The sequence below is a fragment of the Pinus tabuliformis genome, chromosome 6 (genome assembly GCF_031772625.1).
Source record: "Pinus tabuliformis cultivar Carrire ecotype Pingquan chromosome 6, CPIR1, whole genome shotgun sequence".
Taxonomy (NCBI): domain Eukaryota; kingdom Viridiplantae; phylum Streptophyta; class Pinopsida; order Pinales; family Pinaceae; genus Pinus; species Pinus tabuliformis.
In genome coordinates, this window is record NC_142292.1 from 178,738,755 (window position 1) to 178,765,218 (window position 26,464).

The 26,464-nt window shown below is 38.8% G+C and overlaps 1 protein-coding gene across 1 annotated transcript in view; it reads left to right on the forward strand.

Annotated features, from left to right (window-relative positions):
- Positions 1 to 20,537, forward strand: part of LOC149258071 (V-type proton ATPase subunit c''2-like) — a 44,575-nt gene extending 24,038 nt beyond the window's left edge. The window contains exons 2-4 of the mRNA XM_089399349.1: positions 10,852 to 10,950; positions 13,862 to 13,897; positions 20,050 to 20,537. Of these exons, the coding sequence (XP_089255475.1) occupies positions 10,852 to 10,950; positions 13,862 to 13,897; positions 20,050 to 20,537 (623 nt within the window). The remainder of the gene's footprint in view (positions 1 to 10,851; positions 10,951 to 13,861; positions 13,898 to 20,049) is intronic.
- Positions 20,538 to 26,464: the final 5,927 nt, after the last annotated feature.

Sequence of the window (26,464 nt, forward strand, 5' to 3'; positions counted from 1 at the left end):
CATTAAAGACTTATGCCAGTTTCTACGATTTTGATCAATAGCCCATTTGATAATTCTAATAAGGTTCTTGTTTGTTGATTCAGCCAACCCATTTCCTTGCGGATAATAATTAGTAGAGTATTTAAGCTTAAAACCTCTTTTGAGCACAAATTTAGTCATAGCATTACCTGAGAAATATGATGCATTATCAAACATTAAAGCAGAAGGTAAGCCAAACCTGGTGATTATGAATTGATTTATAAATTCGAAGATACTCTTAGAGTTGGTTGTCTTAGGCATAACTGCTTCTACCCACTTGGTAAAGTAGTCGGTAGCTGTAAGGATATATTTATGTTGTTTAGAAGAGTGAGGAATGATCTCACCTATTATATATAATCCCCATTGTTCAAATGGTTGATCGATGTTGACCGACTATAATGGAAACGATAGTTCCCTCTATCTTCCAGTTGCAGTCTAGTAGATCTCACATTTCCTTACATAGCTATGTGCATCTTTGAATAAAGTTAGCCAGTACTAGCCTCGCGCAAGATTTTGTGTGCTGTGCTGGAAATAATACTAAGAGGGGGGGGTGAATCAATATTATCAAATCAATATAACTTTTTCATTTCCATATTAATACTCATATACACTACTTCAGTTAAGGCAAACTGCGTGTATACGCAACTGTGTGTAATGCAACAAGATTATATCCAGTAAACTTATGATTCAGTTAGTTAATCCTTAATGAGTGCATCAGAACATTATTAACCATATGAACAATAAACAGGAGTAGTAAAACAGAACAGATCATCACACATAAGCAACACACATGAACACCATGATATAAGGTGGAAACCCAATGTGGGTTAAAACCACCTGCTGCAATTCGTCTCTATCTTCTTTAATAAGAAACTTCTTTTTACAATGGTTCTATACTGGTGCAGTCTTATACCAGTACACAGGCTTCTACCTGTAGAAGGCTACAACCTTCTCTCGTTCTCTAGACTCTCCTAGAAGGGAGCTACAACCCCCTTAGCTCTTGTACTAGCTGAGGTACTAGTACGTAGGTGCTAACCTAGAAAAGGCTACAAACTTCTCTTTTCTTCCAGGGACCACGTTTCATAAATTTTCAGACTGGATCCATAAATACAAAACAATCACCACTGTAATACACTCATCAACTTATACCTGCATCATCAATCTTTGAATCACCCAATACTAAATCACTGAAGCATTGTCATCAAAATACAGTTACCCGAACACAGACCAGAGCCCAAAACTCTGCAACAACCACTAGAACCAATAGCAACCTGAAACATCAAATCTCATAATGTATACGCTACTTGACTGTGTCAAAACCGCGTGTACACGCACTTTCACCAGAGAGAACCTGCGTACAGATCCAAAGATAATTACTTATACCTTCGCTGCCATTTCCAACTTGATTCAGATCGAGCCAAGCATCACAAACCCATAACCAGCATACTAGATCTTCACACTTCATCAGACGTTCATTACTTACACTTCCACACCTTGGCCTAATGATCTTCTCCTTATATAGGTTTAGACCTCTTTCAATACCATGGTCCAAAACCACTTAGAACCAATACCTTGGACCCAATACTTGGGGTCAACACTTCGGACAAAATACCATGGACCAATACCAAAATACCATGGACCATGGACCAAAACTTAGTTTTCTGACAAGTACATGCCTTTCCTTCTGTGAACCGGCATGTGTACGTATACGCACCTTTTGTTCTTCTCACCTTCATGTATATGCACTTTCATCAAGGTTAACCTGCATATATCTCTCTCCTGACCTGTTGTACTAAGATCTGTCCTCTGATTGAGTTGCCAACAAGGACAACACCTGTATCATACCTCTGAGCAAGTTGCCATCAAGGACAAAACTTGTACCATAATGCCAACAATCTCCCCCTTTGGACTTGATGGCAACCACCAAACCAAGTCACTCTCCCCCTTTGACATCAAGGGAAAAGGGCAGACCAAGAAGTTCTCTCCCTTTGCTTTCCATACTCTCCCTAAGTACCTGATGAAATCTCTGATTGAACTCCCCCTTTGTATATTCCAAGATGTACCAATCCGTTCATGCTCCCCCTAAGCACATGCATGGTTTTCAAAAGCATAACATGACTCTATACATCAATCTCCCAACCAAGTGGGAATACACCATTTTTAGACTCATCCACCCAACCAAGTGGGGATATACCAAATGTTTATACATGACTCAACAACAAGAACCATTACATCATCCATCCCATGCATAGAGGGGTAACAAAATACATCATATGAACTCACAAGGACCAAGGACCTAAACATGACCATGATAGTCATCAGCAACTATCCTACACCATATGATCTACACCATAAGCATCATAAATTACAATCCATTCTCTTAGTCAATCAACAATCAGTATCAAGATGTGTCAATAAGCATCATCACCAAGGACTTCTAACCATAATGCCAACAAGGCATTATTCAAATCATATGTTCCCCCTGAGCCTGTGCCAACCATCATATACTACGACCGAACCATTTCCTGAGTCTGTTCTGCTGCTTTTCTTCAGAGCTCCATATATGCGACTATGCAGCCTATGATTCATGTATATACGCGACTTACATTTGTTATATCAGTGTATGCAAGATGGAATACTGAAGGTCTACACTTTCAGTTTCCCCTGTGTCTGTTATGTCAGCTAACTGAGTTATGTCACACCTTTCTGTCTCTAATTCTGTCTTCTTCAATACTTGGAATTGTGATGATGTATAATCCTCTTGCTTTGGAGTTTGAATTTTGCTCCTGCATTCCCTTGCTTTATGTCCAAACCTGTTACATGCATAACATCTTACATGTTTCATGTTCCTTCTATTGCAATAAATTTCTTTGTGGCCAAACATATTGCAAGCAAAACAATATCCTTTGAAGTACCTGGAATGTGATGATCTTGTGTGACGGTATTTAACCATTCTACTTCTACATATGGCTGCAACATGTCCAAGATTATGACATACATAACATTCAACATTATTCAATGGAGGAAATAATCGTCTATCACTTCCATAGTTAGGAGTAAAGGAATTTATTTGAGGAATCTCTTTCCTTAGCTGTTGATGAGGTTGTCCTCTCATCTCCTTGTTGATCATTTCAGAATTCTCATTAGAGTTCCTTGCCTCACCTTGTGAGCTAGATTCACCTTCAATAGATTCATAAAAGCCAAGACCAGTTTGATAGTAGGGGATCTTTGACTACCAAGAATGTCATCCACAATCTTAGTACTATCTTGAAATCGTAACATTTTATCCTTTTCTTCTAATTTTCCTTTTAAGATATTTACCTCAACCTGATGTTGTTCTTCCTTTTCCAGATACTGCTTCCTTATGTTTTCTTCATCTTTTCTTCCTTCTTCCACTTGTTGCCTTAATTCGATTACTTCATGTTCTTGTTCTTCAAGAGCTTCTTCATTCTTCTTCTTTGATTCTTTAAGATCTTCTTTTAGAGAGAGTATCTTCGATTCAAGTCTCTAAATTTTTATTCTTTGATCTTTTACTATATCCTGCAATTGCTCCCTTACTCTAGTTACTGACTCCAATTGTTCTTTTAATCTGGTAACTTCTTCTAGTTCTACATCCTTATTTTCATATGCCATGAGAAGTCTAATGTCTTCATCACTATTGGATGATTCATTACTTTTATCATGGGTATAATAACTTCTATTACCTTCTTCAAACATCTTTCCTTTGTTATGAGGGCATCTAGCAGTGTAGTGACCAACTCTACCACATGAAAAGCATTTGAAAGGTAGCTTACCTTCGAACCTTCCAGATCCCCGTTCAAGATTCTTGACAAAATTTACCTCATCTTTTCCTTCTGAAATGTATCTTGATTCATTTGCTGACACTTCGAATGTGGCTTCTCTCATATCTAATGGTCCTCCTTTTCTCATCTCAAAAGTAGTTAAGATTCCGTGAAGCTGCGTCATAGTGATTTTCTACAGATCCTCCTCTTCTTCTATTGCAGAAACTTTGGAATCAAATTTAGCAGACAGGGATCTTAAAACCTTTTCAACTAAGACAACTTCCTTAAATTCTTCACCCAGATTCCTCACACAATTGACAATCTCATCTATACGCAGGAAGTAATTAGCTATGCTTTCATTACTATGCATCTTAATATTTTTGTACCATATTTTGAGAGTTTGAAGCTTTGCTCGTTTTACCTGTTCATCTCCTTCCTAGCTTAGAATGACTTTGTCCCATATTTCTTTGGCTGATTTGAACTGCATGACCTTGACAAATTCTGATTGTGACAAACGTCCCAATAAGATAGTAATCGCTTTGGCATAGAGTTCATATTGCTTTCTCTTTGTTGTATTTGTAGGAATTGCTGATGGATATGTGTATCCTCTTCCACGATTCCCCAAACATTCATTCTAAGAAACTGTAGATATGTTGTGGTTCTTATCTTCCAATAGAAAAAGTTTCTCCCATCAAATATTGGTGGCGTGATGGATGCTTCTCTTTCTTGATTACCCATTCTGATGGATCTTTCCTTCAAGCGATCAAGCTTCTTCCAAAGGACCTGCTTTGATACCAATTATTGGAAATAATACTGAGAGGGGGGGTGGGGGGGTGAATCAATATTATCAAATCAATATAACTTTTTCATTTCCATATTAAGATTCATATACGCTACTTCAATTAAGGCAAACCGCGTGTATACGCAACTTTGTGTAATGCAACAAGAGTATATCCAGTAAACTTATGATTCAGTTAGTTGATCCTTAATGAGTGCATCAGAACATTATTAACCATATGAACAGTAAACAGGAGCAGTAAAATAGAATAGATCATCACACATAAGCAACACACATGAACACCATGATATAAGGTGGAAACCCAATGTGGGTGAAAACCACCTGTTGCAATTCGTCTCTATCTTCTTTAATAAGAAACTTCTTTTTACAATGGTTCTGTACTGGTTCAGTCTTATACCAGTACGTAGGTTTCTACTTGTGGAAGGCTACAACCTTCTCTCATTCTCCAGACTCTTCTAGAAGGGAGCTACAACCCCCTTAGCTCTTGTACTAGCTGAGGTACTAGTATGTAGGTGCTGACCTACAGAAGGCTGCAACCTTCTCTTTTCTTCCAGGGACCACGTTTCATAAATTTTCAGACTGGATCCATAAATACAAAAAAATCACCACTGCAATACACTCATCAACTTATACATGCATCATCAATCTCTGAATCACCCAATATTGAATCACTGAAACCCTCTCATCAAAATACAGTTACCTGAACACAGACCAGAGCCCAAAACTCTGCAACAACCACTAGAACCACCAACAACTTGAAACATCAAATCTCATAATGTATATGCTACTTGACTGTGTCAAAACCGCATGCACATGCGCTTTCACCAGAGAGAACCCGCGTATAGCTCTAAAGATAATTACTTATACCTTCGGTGCCATTTCCAACTTGATTCATATCAAGCCAAGCATCACAAACCCATAACCAGCATACTAGATCTTCACACTTCATTAGACATTCATTACTTACACTTCCACACCTTGGCCTAATGATATTCTCCTTATATAGGTTTAGGCCTCTTTTAATACCATGGTCCAAAACCACTTAGAACTAATACCTTGGACCCAATACTTGGGGTCAACACTTCGGACCAAATACCATGGACCAAATACCACGGACCAAAACTTAGTTTTCCGACATGTACACGCCTTTCCTTCTATGAGATTGCATGTGTACGTATGCATACCTTTTGTTCTTCTCACCCGCGTGTATACACACTTTCATCAAGGTTAACCTGCGTATATCTCTCTCTTGACCTACTATACAAAGATCTGTCCTCTGATTGAGTTGCCACCAAGGAAAACACCTGTATCATACCTTTGAGCAAGTTTCCATCAAGGACAACATCTGTATCATAATGCCAACATGCTGTTGAATCCCTTTCATATTTTCCACCCACTGGCTCGTCATGAAGTTCATGTAATACTTTTTCTACTTCAGATTTCTCAAGGCATCTAAGGAGAACATAATCATAATTCATCTTAAAGAGTACATCATTTACAATTTGATATTGTTTAGCTTTTAGCCTCAGGGCTCTTTTCTTTGTATGATTCAAATGTGGAGGAGGATATCCATTTTTTAAGTAGAACATGATATCAGCATACCTCGATTCAACGTCATTTAGGCTTACCTCGTATATTTGTACCTCAGTGTCTGGAGACTGCGTTTCTGATATGTGCGATGCTCTAGCAAAAATCCTGCAAAAACCTTGACCTTTTACAATATTTTCTTGTTTAATTTCAACATCATATTATTGTAGGGTCGTGACCCAATTTTCCCTCTTTTCACCCACATCTTTCGGTACCAAAAGATTTCTTACCGCTGGAAATGGTACTATTATTTTCGTATGAGTCTTGAGAAGGAAGGGTCTAAAGTGTTTGATTGATTTGAATACCGCATAAGCCTGTTTCTCAACATCGGAGTAATTTAATTCAGCTTCTTGTGAGTTTGAACTGAAGAAGGCAATTAGGGCTTTGACTTTATCTTGATTGGCCCGTGTGAGTATTGCAGCGTACAATTTCTTAGAGGCAAATGTATACAAAGTGAAAGGATCAGAAAAGTTTGGAGTCGCAAGAGATGGGGAATTTATAATCACTTGTTTTATCAAGCCAAACGCTTCATGTTCTGTATGACCCCATTTGAAGAGAGATTTTTTCTTTATCATGGCTTGGAGAGGTGATACAATTCTTGAGAAATCGGGAACAAATCTTTTAACAAAATTGATCTGACCAAGGAAAGATTGCATCACTTTTTTGTTATGGGTTAGGGATATCTCAAAAATCTCCTTAATCCTATCTGGATCGATATGAATTCCAGATTTAGACACTATGAATCTGAGAAGCTTTCCTTCACTTAATGAAAAAAAAGATTTTTTTGGATTAATTGAGATCCCATATTTTTGACATCGTTGGAAGATCTGTTTTAAGTCTCTGAGGTGACTACTGTGTTTTCCAGAATACACTGTTATGTCATCTAAGTAAATCACCACTGACTTGTTCACTAATCCTTTAAATCAAATGTCTATGGCACTTTGAAATGTGGCACCAGCGTTAATTAGCCAAAATGGCATCTTTTGATACGCGTAAGTGCCCCATTTCGTTCTAAATGTAGTTTTCAATTGATCATCTGGGTGGGCCAAGATTTGATTATACCTCGAGAAGACATCTAAAAAGGACATCAATTCAGACCCTGCGATTGATTGTAATATCTATTCCATATGGGGTAGTGGAAAATTATCCTTTTGGCAAGATTTATTGAGGTTTCGAAAGTCAATACAAATCAAGATATCTTCGTTTTTCTTTCTGACTGGTACTAGGTTGGAAACCCATCTATAATGCCTAACTCGAAAAATAATCTTGGCTTTCAGTAATATGTTCAACTCAGACTTAAACTGGTTTTCCAAATTAGGATGGATTTTCCTCAATTTCTGCTAGGAAGGCTTTCCATCAAAGATCATCGGGATTGTATGTTATATAATGGAAGTGTCGTAAGTTTTGAGATCATCATAATTCTAGGAAAAGACATTTTCGTATTGTTTTAACAGTCGAATGAAAGCTACCTTTTCCTCGAGTGTGAGACCAAGACCTAGGTTGATGTTTTGTGGTTTTATGTTAGTCCCCAGATTCACTAATTCATATCTTAGAGTTGAACTCTGAAGTTTTGAATTGGTGGACCATTTGAATATGTCCTTTAAGTCATATAGGTCCTCCAACTTGACTACGGATTTGGGTATAGTGTTATTGTTGTTTCCTTGTTCCAGCTATTTGTCGTGTTGGTCTTCGTCAATTATATGATTATTGTAAGAGCCTTCTGAAGTCAGAAAAATTACAATATTAGGGTCATTGTTGAAAACTATCCAGTTGGTAATGTTATCAAAAATGGAGGGTCTAAAGATTAATTCAATCGAGAATATGTCTGGGATATAGTCTTCAAGTGGTATGAGCTTGGAAGCTACATTAGTAAGGAGATCAGCACTAGCATTTTGGAGTCTGGGAATGGATGAAATATTAAATGCCATAAAGTATGAAGTCAGGTCTTGTACTAACGATTGATAGTGCTTCAATTGTCCTGACAGACATTGTATAGTATTTCTTACCCGTTTGATAATAATCTTAGAATCTCCAAATACTTGCAGATATTTGATATCCAGCCTGATTGCCTTGTATAACCCTTGAACTAGCGCTTCATATTCAACAGTATTGTTTGTGCAATCGAACTCGAGTCTACATGTTAGCATGGTTTTCTCTCCTTTTGGGTTGACTAGTATACAACCTGCTCCTGCTCCATCATTAGACTTAGAACCATCAAAAAATAATTTCCAAAACAAAGTTTTATTTACAGGTTTATCTACAAAATCAATGCATCTAGAAGTGTTTGTTTGAGAGAAATTTTCTATCTGAGATAAAAAATAATTTCCTAAAAAAGGTGAAGTATGAGCATTGAAATTCCCTTAGAATGAATCAATAGAATAGTTTCCCATTATGTTGTTTCTGTATGCTACATGCTCATTTTCTCCTTATAACTCTGTCACTATATACTTTTGGTGTCTTTCTCATTCAACATTGATCTGATTTGGTTTACCATTGTAAGGGAGCCACATATGAGACCAGTCTGTCGCAAAGTAACCATGGAGCTTCTCTGACCAATACCTACTAAGGATTAGTCCATAAAATTCAGAAATTCTTATGACAAGTATATCAATGGCTTCACATACCTTTGGGTTTGATGAAAGCATTATGGTCACTTGATTAAGTTCACCAATAACCTCAAATTTAGACCAACAACTGCACTATGTGCACTGCAGATTTCTAAGGTTGGACATTTAACTTTGCGCAAACTATCTTAGGAAAATATTAGATGAAGCACCAGACTCTACTAAACAGTGATGCAAATTTTTATTGAAAACTTCGAAGGTAAGGAGAAATGGCAGAGTATGGGATTTCAACCTTCGTCCAATCAAAGCAATGCCATTTGGATTGACTTTATTTGACATGCTAGTTGGAGGTCTTCCTATTTCATGAGTAGCTTTTGAAATTACAACGGCAGGTAGAGGTGTAATAGGTACTACATGCAGTGCTTTTAAGAGCAATTTCTGTTGATGCTATAATTTTCTTAGCTCATGAAAAGTAATATTAGCGCTAGTTTTCTTTATGTCTTCAACAATGTTATACTCCATTTCATCAGAGATGATAAGAGTTTTAGATGGAGTTGTTGAATCAGATTGGACTGGGTTTGTCTGGGTAGACTTTGGTGAGGACTTCTTACCTGCGATTTTATCCTTAGGAGTGAGGCTTGGATTTTTCTGCTTAACACTGGATTGTGGAGGATCAAGTTGATTTCTACTTCTGGTAGTAACTAGTAATGCATCTTGATCTTCTTCATCTGGAAGAATGAAGTCCTACATTCCTTGTAGTTCTACAACTTCATCATCATCAATCTCATCCTCATATGAAACTTCTTCCTCTTCCCCTTCTGATTCTGCATTTGTTATAGCATTTGGAGGTTTTGGATCAGTTGAAGGATTTATTTTAAAGGGTTTATAAGGTTTCTTGGAAGAGGTTTCTGCTACTTGTTTATTTATATCTACCATTTCATTGGACATGGTATTCAAGACTTTCGGTAACCCTTCCAGGTCAAACGAGTCTTTTGATTGTTTTTTCTTAGGATCATCTCTAAAGGACACGTTTTTAGAATTTCTTTCATCTACAACGTTTTTCTTTTCTACGGCTAGGATACATTTCTCTACAGCGATCGCCTCTTTCATGTTTTCAGCTAATGTTGGCTTGGTAGCTCTATCTACAAAGATCGTTGAATTTGAAGGCAAAGCGGAAATATACCATTGATTTTGGACTTCACTACTAGGCTTCGATGCTACTGGTATTTTGTATAATAATTTATTGAAGCGAGAATTGAAATCCTTAATTGGTTCTCTTGGTTCTGCTTTCAAATTGGAGAGGTCATTGATTAAAGTTGTTGTAGATCGTTCATCTCCAAATTTTGTCAAAAATTGATCTTGAAAAGTATCCCAGTTATTAATGGAGCCTGATGGTAATTAAAAATACCATGATCCTGCTGCTCCTTGTAAAGTATAAGGGAATAATCATACAACTACATCCTCTTATGTTACTCTGTTTAAATTAATAGACAACATGAAATTATTTATGTGCTCTTCGGCTGACAGGCCATTGTCAGGATTGAACTTGGGAGCCATTTCTCAGGGTGAGCTGGTAATTATGATAAGGGTGTAGGCATTCTTACAGCTCTTAGATTGGCCCATGGCCTTGGTGGTGGATTTCCTGCCATTGTTGGAGTATGAGTAGGAGGAGGAGTGGCGGTAGTTGAAGGTTGTTGGGTAGAGGAGGATGTTGCTCCTGTACTTGTGTGAACCACGATCTAGAGTTGAGGGATGTATGAATGAACTTGTGATGATATGGATGGGATGTTAAATGAAGATGATGATAGAACCTCACTCCGAGATTCTACTGGTGTTTTCCTAGCTTTCTTATGACTTGGTAAAGGAAACTCAACTGGTGGGATTCCTAACTTTTCACTTTGTGCTCTAGTCAGTCATTGAGTCAGGGTTAGATGAGAAGTGACACTACCTTGGGAAAAATCGGATTCCTCTTGAGATAAAGAAATTCCCTGTAGCTTATGAATTAAAGTTTGTAACTTAGGGGGATTTGAAGAAGAATGATCTGGCTTGCTTGGGATTTCAATAATGTGCTCTTTATTTTTCTTTTCAACTTCTGGTTCAGAGATGGAAGATTTAGAATGCGAACAAGAAGTTGAGGGTTATGGTGAGGGAGTTTTACTCTTAGAATGGTGTGAAGATGTAGATTTACTTGCCATTCACAGTCAGGCCCTCCTTCTAGCACCAAATATATTGAAGGCTCTAAAAATTGGTTCTTCAACAAGGGGGATAACCACCCGGTCCGGACCTTAATGCAACTCCTTTTCCATTTGGAATAGTGGCTCCAACTGGGGATGATGGGACTAGTTTCCCAATCTATTTATGATGGGTGTACTAATGGGACGATGCTTTTCCTTTTTGGGGTTTTATGGGGTGAATGCTTATTCTAAATCTAATCTATCTTTTAACTATCATATGGAATCTATTTTAATCAAAGAAAACACCTAATTTTAAACTGTCTCGGGAGTAACATTTACTTTATGTGATCTAAAGTAATTATTAACAGCAATTGATAATGAAAATCATTCAATCACCACGAGAAAAGAATCCATTAGAAACGATTGTTTTGTATAAAAAGTTAGCTGAAACAATTATGAGAAATATATTGCATAAGAGTTATTCATATATTCAGCATAAAAAGGTAAGTTATCACCATACAGAAGTGCAATAATGACAACTAAACATTCAAAATTTCATATATCAATAACTGAAAATGATTTATCACTTGGCACATAAGTAAAAAGTATTAGGAGATAAAAATACCATTGGTAATAAGTTTTACTCATGAACTGCAGCAATATAGATCTATCTTCAAATCACTTAACATCCACTAAGAGTACAAAAGTGCATTTCAGTAGAAGATATCAAACTCATATAAAAGTAAATCTCGTTCCATTCATTTTATCAAAACCTCCTCAGTGGGCGGCAAGATGCACGTTTTGAATAATTGTTTTTGATAAAACTCTGGACCCCTCTCTAAATGCATGAGAGGGGTTTAAATACTACTCTAATGAAATCTAGAAATAAATATTACAAAAATAGATGAGGAGGTTTAAACCACCTGCCTCATTTTAAGCAAAAGTGAACTAAAACAAAACAAAATTGTATCTATGATAAATCATGCATCTGATCCTTTATATTTCAAATGTCCAGCATCGGTTTCAAGAGTGTCGGTTGGCTGACTTCAGCTCTTAACTGTCCTGCAAATACGGCGTTGGTTAGATCTGGCACTATCTTCTCGGCAGAGGTTATGAGGCATTTCAGGGTCATCCATTGGCTATGTGGCTTTACTAGGTACTACCAGTATGTGTCCCAGTTTAACCTATTTACCTTTTTAATCATCTCTACCTTTTCCTCTGCTGTTTGTTTCCACTTTGTTTGAAGTTGTTGTGCCTTTGGAAGGAATCCTAGGGTAGTCTCTGAGATCGAATTGGCCTTGTGCAGATTTTCGTTTATGCACTCAATGACACCGTTTGCTGCTGCCACTGCTTCTTCCATCGCCTGTTCTGCTCCTTTGAGCTGGGAATCCCATTTCGCAAATAAAATCTCTTTGTGCGATTCAGCGATTGTGGGCAATTCTGCTCTTTTCCCTTCTTCAGATCTCTGCCAGTTCAAGAAGTCTGAAACCTTCTTAAAAATTGAATCATAATCAAGTCATAAATATACTACTTTCTTTGTAATATTATCGCTCATTTCATAATGGGAATTCCATTGTGAGATCTTCTGGCAGAGTAGTTCTTCCTGTTGCAAGAGCTGGGTATTAAGAGCAAGTGCTTCTGTGATAAATTCCTCAATTTTTGGATCATATTTATGTAGTTCTATCATACCTCATAACTGTTCTTCTTTATTATCCAAACTACTTTGATGATCCAATTGCATTTGCTGGAAGTCTTGCTGGAGTTTTACTAACTATGTTTCTGCTTCTTGGTTGATGCTGGCTTGCTATAGTTGTTGTTCCAAAAACAAAATCCTATCCTATTTCTCCTTAAGTAACAATTGAACGTCTGTTGCCTTATCAATTGTCGTCGAAGCGTATGCTCCTGTGATCTGAGAGAGGCTAGTTAGATTTTCCGATGGGTCTATTAGATTTTTCAAAAGAACATCCAGGGGTTCATCCTCTGGAGCAAGCACAACATCTAGCTTTCTTTTCTTTCTTTGCCTTCTGATGATAGCCTTATGTTGAGGGCTATAAAATATGTCGATAGGAGTAATTTCCTCTATCATTAGTACAATTTCAGATGACGGAGCAATAGGAATATGCTCTGTTTCCTGAGTATTGATAGCCCCTTCTATCACCATTTTTGTGGCTGTTTCTTTTGGGTTTGTCAGTGGCTCTGCACTTTGTTCTTCAGTGTTGATTAACTTATTAAAATTATCCCATTGCCCTTCTAGATCCACTACAAGTGGCTTTGTTGGCTTTGTAAGGGGAGTGGGAACTCCAGCTTGTTTTGGAGACAAAACCTGTTGGTCAGGCTTTTCTGTAGATTGAGTTGTGTCTTTAATTGACTCATCACTTCTACTGTGTTCACTCTTGGATTGACCACCGAAATTTTCAGCCGATTCTTTTTCAGAACTGGTTTTAGAATTCTCTTTTGAACTTCAACTTATGATAGCATTGGGAGTAGGCTCCGTTATTGGTTCGATGAGCAATTGCTCCAATGGGACCTTTGATAACCTCAGTTTTCTGTAATTGTCAAACTTTTGGAGTTTTTCTTGGTCAAACTGAATTTGTGCCATATGTAGTACTTCTCTGAAAGTGTTCTTCTATAGAAAGATATCGTTAAATGGATATTCTTCATTGGAAAACACTTTTATTTTAACCATTGTAGTAAAATTATTTACAACGCCAAAGGGATCATATTGCCTCCCAGGGAACTTTGGTAGTTGTAAAAATAACATATTATCAAATTCTTTGAAAGCATGACCTAAGTCATGTAATGCGAAGGCTCTGCATACTACAAGAAACTGGGGCCAAATGGCCTTCTTGGAGTCTTTCAATACCTTGCTCATTACCCCCACACCACATGTCTAATAACCTATTTCCCTAGCCATTAGTTTGTTGGGGACGTAAAAAGGTAGCACATGGGGTGAAGCATTGCTACGAAACACTCTAATATATGTGAACAACTCTTCCCCAAACCAACTTGCCACAGGGAGAATGTCCACTTCAGCCTCTGGGGAAAACCTTGAGGCATCTCGGTTGTAGAGAATTATATGAATAGGGAGCATAACTCCATGATAACTCTTGAAGAAATGTGGGATGAAATTGGATTCCCATAATAGTTTGTGATAAACCTGAATGGGAAGTGGATTTTTTACCGTCCACTTCCATCCCATAATAGGAAAATCGGAAACAAAACAAATAGCGTCCATGACATAGGTGCTCAAAAAGAAAGGAGGGTAAACCCTTGAAGTAAAGCTTCTTTTAGTTATGTATCATAAAATTGCAGTGTCTAAATTATCGGATAGAATTTGGGTCCAATCCATTATGGTGGCATTGGTAGCCGCATCCAATAGAGATAACCATTCTAATGAAAACTTCTTGATGTTAGGGGGAAGAGGGCAAGAATGATGACGAATGGTGAGGGTGATGTGTCAGGGAGAGCCTTCTATTTAATGGGGGTGAGAAGTGGAATCCAATTTCTGCTAACTTCCAAGCCTCCATCCCTATTGAGGTTATGTGGGTGCTTGATGATTTTAAGTTCTTCCTGCACTTTACACTTAAAATGATGTTTTTCATTGGCAATGAACTTTGTGTCATCAAGGAAGATATGGTGGTTTGTCTTGCCTGCATGCTCAGCTAAAGCTGAAGAACGAGTTCTCTCATTGCGTATATTTGTACCATGCTCCTTGAGCCTTATCTTAACCGACTTGTCCGTTTCCCCAATATAGTGTTCCCCACAAGAACAATTAATAATATAAACAACTTTCTACTGGAGGTGCTCCGGGTTGTCCTTGACATATTCCATTCTTTGTTTAATACTCATCATGGGTTTGAATGAATTTTTGATAGCTTTCTTCATGATAACTTTAGCTAGCTTTTTAGTGACTCCACGAATATAAGGAAGGTAAGAATTAGCAGTTGGGGGGTTATTCGATTTATCTTTTTTGTTTCCGGATCCAGATTTCTAAATGGCTTTGAAGATGTCTTTATTATTGTATCCTAAGCTTGTAAATATTTTCCTTAAGTAGGTAATCTCCTCTTCAATGTGGATCTCATCTCATATTGTACATGCTCTAGTAAAGAGGGTTTGAAGAACACCCATCTTTTGAGCTTGGTGGTGGTGTGAATTAGCATGTAGGTAATTATCAGTATGTGCCTTCTTTCTAAGCACTTTATGCCCTAGGGATCCATCCTTGTTTCTTATGAGGAGGATATCAAGGAAAGGGATGCAATCATTCTCCTCAACCTCCATCGTAAACTTGATGTCATATGACATGCCATTGAGATGGTTTAATTTTTTTTTAAGTTCATCATGCCCATGAGGCCAATTCACACTGTTGTTGTCCACAAAACCGATCCAAAACTTAGGTTTTAGTGGGTAGGTGTCAAGAGCCTTATTTTCAAATTTTTACATGAAGAGATTGGTCACAATAGGTGAAAGAGGTGATCCCATAGCCACTCCCGAAGTTTTCTCAAAGATTTCCCCTTGGAAGTTGAAGAAAGTAGAATGAAGATAGATTTCAGCCAACTCTGTGGTTTAGGGGTCTGCCACTTCTTTTACAACTTGGATTGATTCATCTAAGGGAATATTGGTGAAGAGTTGGACCACATAAAAACTAGCAATTTTATCACTCGGATCGAGCTTAGCATTTTTAATTAACTCAATATATTGGTTAGAGTCTTTGATGTAAGTGTTGGTTTTACCAACTACACATGTTAGAGTGCTCGAAACATACTTTTTTAATTCGTATGTCAGTGCTCCAATAGTATTGACTATAGGTCTAAGGGGGACATCAATTTTATGAATTTTGGTGGCCCCATTAATATGAGGGGTAATTTCACTATCAGGGGTAAGGTGCTTTTTGAACTTCTTGTCGAGATTGGACTCTTTAATGGCTTTCTTAACAAGCCTTGTAATTTTTGAGATGGGGTTTTTCTCAATTTTTTTGTAACTACCACTGTTATATAGGTGGTACTTCATTTTGTTTATGTATTCTCCATGATTCATTACTACATTGGTACCTCCTTTGTGAGCCTTTAGAATGACAATGTCATTATTAGCCCTTAGACTTTTTAGGGATTTAAGCTGCTCAAGTTTTAGATTGCTTTTATGAGGTTTGGCTCTCTTTAGGATGACAACGCACTCTTGTCTAACAAGCTCTTTATCTTCATCATTGAGAGCTTTGATTCCAACTTCAAGACTTCAAATAATTTCTTCGTTAGGGATCTATTTGGGGGCTAGGGAAAAATTGAGTTCCTTGTGGAGGACCTCAACTTCTTCCTTTTTCAATATGTAAGAAGAAATAATTATAACTTTTTTATTGCTAATAGTATTATCGTGAGAATGGTTTTTTATTATTTTATTATCTGCTCTATTGGTTGTATTGTCTATGTTATCTTCTAAGTTGTTGTCCATAGTATTTTGATCCATTTTATTATTATCTATCTTATTAACTATTTTATCATAGTTAATCGTATTTAATGCATTAGTGTTTTTATCAATATTATAGTTTTCTATTTTGTTATCTAAGACTATGGTTATATTATCTAAGCCATTTTCTAGGTTAACATTCCTAGCATCTACGTTAATGTTATTTTAACATAATTTATTTTGTATTAAGTTAACGTCATTGTTATTATTATTTAGTTTAATGTTCCTAGCATCTACGATGATGTTATTCAAACCTAATTTAGTTTGCATTCCATTAACATTTGTTAAGTCATTCTTATTATTATTCATAGTATAGTTAAGAACTTCGTTCTTGTTCGATTCATTAAACGTTTCGATTGACAGCATATTACTCCCACGGCTGGTGTTGGACTCGGTTGATGTAGGGAACAGTCTTACTTACCTTGGTTAGACAACCCACCCACCTGCAATAAATAGATTATCTGGGGCCCTATACCATTAGGTCTTCCCAGTTACCAGTTTCAAGTTACCAGTTAAACGCACTCCTAGAATACCTTATAAGCACCAGATGGATGGGATGGGATAGGATGGGGTCGAATAGCCCAAGATTTTGACTAGTTTACCATGCATGCATTACCTTTTATTAGAAACACCGGATGGATGGTCAAGTCAGTAGCCAAGGACTTTTATATGCTTCCGCGGGGATGATAGTCCCAATAGAGAGGGTCTTCCTTTAGCTGATATCATTTTACTGCCGGATAGACACAGCCAGAATAAACACGGCAAGGCAGCTCGGCTGGATGATGCTCAATCAGAAATAGAAACCAGACGGGCCTTTACATACGCGTTCTCTATAAAATACCTTAAATTTGATTATGGCATCTCGGGTCGGGCTTGAGAGAATATAACCTCTTTCTTTATGGGATTTTGGAATCACTCTTATTACGTATATAATATAACACCGTGAGCTTTTTTCGCTACGACTCACGAACCAACCGAGCAAGAACAAGTGGTTCTTGAATAGACAAACTTCTACTTAGTTCCTGGATGGTGGTCACCAAAGACTTTGAGTAGCTTCCTTTGCTCCCCCGATTCTGGATTACATTGTGGGGCAAGCTGGATGGATAGATGGTGGGTTATTTATTAGCTGAGAAGAATCTTCTTGCTCCTGCGGCCAGGTGCGGGGACGGCATTATGTGGTTGGTGGTCCATCAGATAAGAGAGCGTTGAATGGACGACAAACTTCACACTACTAGGACACAAGTCACCTTCTATTAGAAGCCACAACGGATGGATGGCCAATGAGTAAAGCACTTTTATGAGCTCCTGCGGGATCGTTTATTAGTTGAGACCGAGAGAGAGGGTTGACCTTATATCGTTGTTTCACTTACTGCCCTTTATGGATAGGTTTTCTTCTCAACAGTCGAAAACTTATTAGACATTGCTGGATGGATCAAGATAACCTTAAATGCTACGCATTCATCGACTTGCCTATAGACAAATGCTAGTTAGAGACCGCGGTGGATGGAAATGGAACCGCCTCGACCCCTTTCAACAATGGATTTGATAGCTCTCACATCGCATTTGGATACGTTTTGAGGATCGACCCGGAACCACTTCAGAATAGAACACTAGCAGATCAGATCGGGTGTTATAAGAAGCTAGGCAATGGTTGGAGGAGGTTCGTACCTTCCCGGAGGAGGATCTTCACAACACTGCTCTCTAGGAGGATGCATCATGGAGTGGGTGGTCGTAGAGAGGAGTATGTTGCTAGAGGGGCTAAGATTTGTTCTTTATTATAGTGAATTTAAGAGGGGAATAACGGCTCCAAATTCTTCGTTTACTTTTGAAAAGAGAAAGTGGTCGCAGACAGGGTGCTTGGCTTGCACCGATATAATGGCTCTATTCTGGAGGATCCGGTTGAGATTCGAGGTATGGTTGGACTTCATTTTCATAATCTTTTTGATCCTTACGCTTTGTCGGATTCGGTTGTGGCTGCCAGGACCGGAGGGGCTTGACTGATAAGGATGCTTCAGCAGGCTCGACTGTTAAGGAGAGGGTGAGTAAGCGAACTCTCGACTAACAGGAGAGGTACGTTAGTGACTCGACTGATAAGGACCCTTTAGGGGGCTCGACTGATAAGGAGAGGAGAGGTACGTTAGTGACTTTTTTAGTTACTTATTTGAGAGGGGCCACCCAATAAGTAAAATGAACCCGCTTGCTTGACCGGGCAAGGACCGGTAGGGGCTTGCTTGACGCTAGGAAAGCAAGGAACGTAGTGCTTGCTTGACGTTAGGAAAGCAAGGAACGAAGTAGCTTGTCCGCATCGGGCAAGGAACGTAGTGCTTGCTTGACATTAGGAAAGCAAGGACCGGTAGGGGCTCGACCAACGGGAGAGGATGCATAAGCATGCTCGACTGTTAAGGAGAGGTATGTTAGTACTCGACCAATGCCCCCCCACCCAATAAGTAAAATGAAACTGACTGAACCTAAACTACCACATGCTCATATATAACTACCACCATAACAAGGAGCCGTAAGGCCGCTCGACCATAAGGTCCGTCAGGGTGCGTAAGCACGCTCGACTAATAAGGCCGCCATCGGCTCGACTGATAAGGAGAGGATGCTACAGCAGGCTCGACTGTTAAGGCCGCCATCACTGGTATCATAATGACATCTATCATAATGACATCTATAATAGCAGCATTTTCTGGTGTCATTTCGGCTATCGAGTCATGCCATAATGACATATATAATAGCAACATTCAGATTAGCACCTACTTACCTTCTCAGAGGGGAAGAAAGCCATTTGAGGGGAAAAAAGAGAAGTACGGTCAAAAACATCCATCCTGTTGTGTCTATCTTTGCTAAAGCAATGTAATATATAATTCATGAATGCATAATGACATATGCCCATATATGCATTTTCTGGTGTAATTACTGCTATAATGAATGACGTAATTACGTATATAATTCATGATTGGAAGGCATGGCAGAGGTTCGCGAGATCGATCTAATTGCTCGCGAAATGACATATATCGAGTCATGAATGGCTGCATTTTCGGCATTCGAAAGGTGCGAAGCCGCTTGTTCTTCCGAGAACAAGGGCCCTTACTTCTTAGGGGTCACTCACTATTCATATGGTGAGGGTTTTAACGCTCACTCATCATATGGGTGAGGGCCCTTACTTCTTCATAGGGGTCACTCACTATTCATATGGTGAGGGTGCGTAAGCTGTTAGAAATTAATGGAGAATAGGTTACTTAGTTATGATTTCCTCTTTATTTTACATTCAGTTCCTATTAATTAGGAATCTGTTTTCTCCCTATGTATCTATTTAATTCCTGATGATTAATGAATAAGTGAAGTGAATGTATTTGTTGGAGGGAGCTCCTGGTGATCTGCACCTGTGAGCTCCTGTGTGTTTGTCCAAACTTCTGTCTTCTGCATTTGTTATCATGGTATCAGAGCTTTAGGTTTGCTGATATTGTAAGCTGAGTGATGGCAGTGACTGTCTCCGTGATTGTGGAGATCTGGTGTGAAGGAGGCCATAGTTGAGGCCGGTTTTATTGTGTTGATCGGAGGAGATCGGCGGTCGGCGTTCTTGAGCTCACAGTCGATCCGTGATTGTTGCTTGCGTGAAATCTGTGGAGAAGGGTGGATCGAACAGCGTTGAAGCTGCTCCTCGGCCTATGCATATTCTGCAGTGGGTATTGGCATAGCGATTGGGGTTTCTGTATTGGGCGCTGCCTGGGGTATATATACAATAGGAAGTAGTCTTATCGGTGCGGCAATTAAGGCTCCGCGTATTACATCCAAAAATCTTATCAGAGTAATTTTCTGTGAAGCTGTGGCCATATATGGTGTTATTGTGGCAATAATTCTACAGACAAAGCTAGAGAGTGTTCCATCTATGAACATATTTGCACCAGAGGCAATGAGAACAAGATTTGCCATATTTGCATCTGGAATCATCGTGGGTTTTGTCAATCTAGTTTGCGGGGTTTTTGTTGGCATAATCGGAAGTAGCTGTGCACTTGCAGATGCCCAAAATTCTTCACTGTTTGTGAAAATTTTAGTTATTGAAATTTTCGGGAGTGCACTGGGGCTGTTTGGCGTAATTGTTGGCATTATAATGTTAGCCCAAGCTGCTCCTCGGCATACGATCCAGTCCTGATCGGAAAGGTGACCCTCTGCGCTTTGGGTTGCTCGTAGAAATCGATATTCTTGAATCGATATTTTGTGTGATACCAGATCATTCGAGGGCTTTCTTCCCATCTTCTGGAAGTTCCCGGTTCGATCTCCCCTTTTCACAACTCCTCCTTCTTCTGTCTCCTTTTGATGCGTGCTCTACGCAGCATAGAGAAACCCAAATCAGACTGATCTCCAGAGGCAATTGCCCTTTGCAGCGTACAAGGTCAGAAGCAATTTTTCAGTCATCCATTACATAATCTTGACTGCAGGAAAGCCAAGGTTTGGAAGGCACAATTGGGTTTCTGACAACTCGTTTCAGAGTCTGAAAGCTAAAGGAATTTCTGGAACTTTGTCAGTCTACAGTACAGAGGATTATATATTCAAATCCAGGATCGAGGATTCCAGTTATTCCAGTTTGAGGATCGATCATGGGGAAACCAGAAAGGCAGCTAGAGGTGCTAAATGCGCTAGACAAGGCCAAAACGCAATGGAGATGCCATTAAGAGTTTTTCCAAACCAGAGAAGCTGAAGAGCTACAGCCTGTTGAGATTGATAGTGAATGTGTTGTTGCCGTCACTGTTTGTCGAGATCGCTAGAGGATCGCTACTCCATGCAAAGAGGGCAGGACTATTGAGGAGGCCGCAGGAAGCTGGAACTGCCGAGGAGGGCGCCGCTGCATGACAGAGTGGACTCACTGTTGCGGGCCAGCGAGGAGTTGCTGCTGAGGATCTGTTTTTTTAAGTTGCCGGGGTAACTTGTTTTTTTTCAAGATGAATTCTCAGATGGCAGATCATTTAAATGAAAGCAGCAAATTGGATGGTTCCAATTACATAAATTGGAAATTTAAGCTTCAGACTTTGCTTGAAGGACAGAATACCTACAGCATTGTCATCGGTGACGAAGGTAAGCCAACTGTTGCAAATGGTGGAACGAATGCAACAATTCAAGAATGGGAGAAAAGGGAGCTGAAGGCAAAGGTCCTACTAAAATTGTCAGTTAAAGATTGCATCATCCCTCATATTCGAGATTGCAAGACAGCGAATGAGATTTGGACAACTCTCAAAGACATGTATGAAATCAAGAACACCAGCCGAACCTTGTTCCTCAGGAAGAAGATCCTCTCAATCAAGATGGAGGAAAATGAGTCTGTTTTGTCATTCTTATCTCCGATAAAGGAAGTTAAAGATAAACTATCTGATATCGGTCAAACCGTGGCAAATGATGATCTGGTGACAATCACCATGAACGGCATGACAGATGACTATCAGATGTTTATAACTGGATTGAATGCAAGGGAAAAGCCTCCAAGTTTTGAAGAGCTTACTGGAATTTTGCTACATGAAGAGGAAAGGAGGTCGTCTCTCAAGCCTCAAGATCCAGATCTTGCATTGATAACAAAGTTCAAGCCAAAAGGGAGAGCGATGGCTGATCAGAGGAGGGGCAACACATCAGAAATGACACCGCAAGGTATGACCTCGTATAGAAATGACTCTGCTCCTGAATGTTTTTATTGTGGTAAGATAGGCCATATTGCTAAATGTTGTCGCAAGAAGAAGGCAAATCAAGAGAGGTACAATCAAAAAAGGCATGCAGGTCATTTGGCAGATGCAGATGCAGATACAGACCCAGTTCAGAATCTGGATGTTAAACTATTTATGGCCGAGGGTGATACTGCTACTGAGGAGGATGAATCAGATATTTGGATCGTGGATTCTGGAGCCTCCTCACATATGTCAGGTAAAAAGCAATGGTTCAGAAATTTTAAAGAATCCAACACTGGAGCAAAAGTCTATCTTGGAGATAATAGTGGGTACGAGATCAAGGGACATGGAGATGTCCTTGTTACTCTGCCTGATGGTAAGATCAGGAATATATCTGATGTGTGGTATGTTCCTGGCATTAAGAAGAACCTGATTTCTGTGTCCAAGATTACAGATCAGGACCTCAAGGTAGAATTATTTAAATCTTATTGCATTATTAAAGATTTGTTGGATCAGATGAAGCCCATTGCTACAGGTATTCGCATAGGAGGACTCTACAAGTTGAATGTGAAAAGTACGCCTCAGCAAGCCTTGATGGCGTCAAATAAGTCTGTTGTTAGTGATACCCTGAATAAGCCAGATGAACCTGCTGGTGGATTTAAGAAGAACAATGCATCGTCCTCTGATCTCACAGCTGCCCTTGCTAAGTTGGAGGTTACAAAACTGACAACAAATGCGACAGCAGAGTCCATGTTCATTGGAGTGGAGGGTTTTGAAGGAGAATATGGAGGAATTGAGTTTGGGAACAAGGAGGAACTATTATCTGAGACATTTGAAGGGTTAGATAACGCCTTCGGTGGAGGTTTAGATCCATCTGAATTTGGAGCAACTATTGAGCAAGCTAAACCCAAAGGGCTTGGAGGCCTTGAGGAGCTGGAGAGTGGACAGTCAACATTGAAACCATCACTGCCAGGGGCAACTCCACCCGGTGTAACTCTGGCCATAGGGAACGCTTTTGAAAACAAGGGTCCCTTATTATACATGTCTGAGGAGATCCATGCTAAGTTTAGAGTGTCGGTACTTAAAAAGATTGGACTTCAGGGTACATTGTATTTGAAAACTACTTTCCGAAAAGATTCTGGTGGTAAGGATACTGAATTTTCATTTAGACTCGATGGTACAGCTGGCATGAGGAGTGCTATCATGAAAGATGTAATTGTTAGTACTCTAGGAAAGGGTTTGTTTCATGTTCGAACTCCAGCACCAGAGAATCCTATTACAGTTTTGAAATATCATCTTCAACCCCGTTTTACTCCATTGCCTTTGAGGGTTCGTTTGGTCACGCGTCAAAGTGGGACCTTGCTTTCAATAATGATACAGTATATAGCCAATCCATTTTTTTATTTCTTACCAGAGGATCCTGCTTTGAAAGTTTCTCCAAAGGCTACTTTGAGCCGGCATAGTCAAGAATTAAGATGGCATATTCCGGAGATCAAATCACAATGTCGTCCTGGACATTTAAGAGTTCAGATGCCAGTCAGCTCTCCAACTCGGGATTCCACAGATCGGGCTTCTCACAAGAAAGAACCAAATGTAAAGGTGAAGAGTATTTTTGGTGCAAAGATGTTTGCATTGGGGGTAGTAGTGAAGGTGCCAGTTCCAAAGCAAACAGCAAAGACGAATTTCCAGGTGACAACAGGTCGATCCAAGTATAATGCAGCTATTGACTGCTTAGTTTGGAAGATAAGAAAATTTCCAGGGCAGACAAAATCAACAATGAGTGCAGAAGTTGAACTGATTTCTACGATGGTGGAGAAGAAAGCCTGGACTCGGCCTCCAATTCAAATAGAGTTTCAGGTTCCCATGTTCGATGCATCAAGAGCTGCCAGATACAGGGTTCCAGAACAGGTCGAGACAAGAAAGATATCTCAGAAAGTAGTCAGGTTTCTGGATGGTTGTGAGGAGCACATAATGATCAGTGGTCATCCAGACACTGATGATGCAGCACCTTATGAAATTCCTGATGAAGAAGCAGTAGCAATGATTGAAGAATCCTCTACAAATGTAGCAATGCTCTCAAGTCCTGTAGGAAGACTGAAGTTTGATTTGTTAGGTGTGTTTAAAAATCCCTTTCTCCATTAAGGGGGGATGTTAGAAATTAATGGAGAATAGGTTACTTAGTTATGATTTCCTCTTTATTTGATATTCAGTTCCTATTAATTAGGAATCTGTTTTCTCCCTATGTATCTATTTAATTCCTGATGATTAATGAATAAGTGAAGTGAATGTATTTGCTGGAGGGAGCTCCTGGTGATCTGCACCTGTGAGCTCCCATGTGTTTGTCCAAACTTCTATCTTCTGCATTTGTTATCATTTCGGGTTGGGCATCATTGTTTATGTTCTGCGTGCATATTGTCTCACAATGGAAACATAATTTTCACGTTTTATAATTCCGCGTGTGTGCTGCTTCATGGTGGTTTCAACTGGGTCTTATTTACGCCCATCACTGCGTCTTTCTTCTAACTTTTGTAGCTTCTTATTATCTGTCATCTGATCTATATGTCCCTCTTTGCCAGCTTTGAGCACTACAGAGGCATCAATGAATGTCCATAGGTCCTCTCGCATAGCTATTGTTAGTTTTAAGTGAGCTCTGAAGGCTATAGAAGATAACTGCGCTAAAGAAAATTTGATCCTTCGTATTTCTAGGTTAATTAATGATTTGTTGAGTCGTTCAAATGCCTTATGGTTTTTCTGATTATACAGTCTGTGCTTAATGCGGGAAAAAAATGGAGTTAGATTGGAATAGCATAAATACTTGAGGAAGGCTACATTCTAGCGCTTAATTCATTCTTGACAAGGCTAGATTCTAGTGCTTAATGAGTTCTTTGTTTTCCCTTATTAATTCATTCCTGAAAAGGTAAATAAATTGTGTTACTTCCCTAGGTTCCCCTTGAGGCTTCTACCAAAATCAGAAAGCAAACCTTGTTTGGCACCAAGGTGTTAGCATGGATTTGGGTTACTGGCAAGGAGGGTGCTCTTAGGTGAAAACAAGAGAGCTTGTTCCAGCATATTAATTGCTTGATTAAGCTATTTTCTAGCCTGTGCCCCTTGAGTGTTAAGACAATTGCTCGATAAAGGGTTTAAAACTAAGCTCTAACACTGGATCAATCTTTAGGGCTTGATCGAGCTTTAGAGCTTTTAGAGCTCAATCAAGCTCCTATTTTCTATTAAATCATGCACTCGTTATCTGTGCATGTCATTTGTGCATAGACCACCCAGAGATAGTAGCTCAACTAAGATATTTGGAGCTCCATCCAATGATTACATGATGAAGCATCCTAACCAATCTCATCAACAACCCCGCCAATGTCCCAAAGGCTCAAGCAAAGGTAGGTTTCCTATCTTTTTTTTCCTTTTTAATTATTTTTTCTTTCAAAATTAAATAAACTAGCATTTGCACCTTATGTTGCAAATGAAATGCAGTAAGGCATAGAGTGGTGAAGAATAGCATAGAGTGGAGAAGAATAGGGACATGTATAGAGTGGGGAAGAATAGCATAGAGTGGGGAATAATAGGGACATGTGAATGGACATTGTTGAAAGCAACGGTGGATGATAATGAATTACAATTGCAATAGTTAGTTATGTGTATTCTGGAAATGGATATTTTGTAAATAATAATTTTTTGTGAAAGAATAGCGACATGTAAAAGGACATTGTTGAAAGAGAGGGTGGATGATAATGAATTAGAGTTGAAAGTATTAGTTATGTGTATTTTGACTATGGATATTTTGTAAATAATAGTACTATGTGGAAAAATAGCAACATGTGAATGGACATTGTTGAAAGCTAGGGTGGATGATAATGAGTTATACCTGAAATGATTAGTTATGTGTATTCGAATATGGCTATTTGGTAAATAATAGTAATGTCATGTAGAGGTTATGCATTATCCATGTAGTTGTTTTTGTTTATGTGAACATGTTTTGTACTTGTTTTTTTTTTTGTACTTGGAAGAGGTGAAAGAAATGATACAACATTGTGAACAACATCATGGTCTTAGTTCCATATTTGAAAATGCATGAAAAAGTGTTGGAGCCATCACGATAATAATAAAAATTGTAGCATGATTTTGAAAAAATTTAGCTAAATTTTTTGAAAAAGTGTCAACCTTCAGTATTTTGGGTACCCAGGCATTCATGATGGATGCTAAATCCATTTCCCCCATCCAAAAACAATTTAAACACTCCCACAGTCAAATTTAGGATTTGCAGTCCAGACAAAATTGTGACCCCTTTGGATAAGACTGGAAAAAAATGGTCTACCTTTGTGTGGGAAACATGATTGAACATCAAAGTTTGAAAGGAATGGGTACATGCATAGAGGATTATTATGGAAGATTCCTTCTTCAGGTAATCGTAATATAAGCC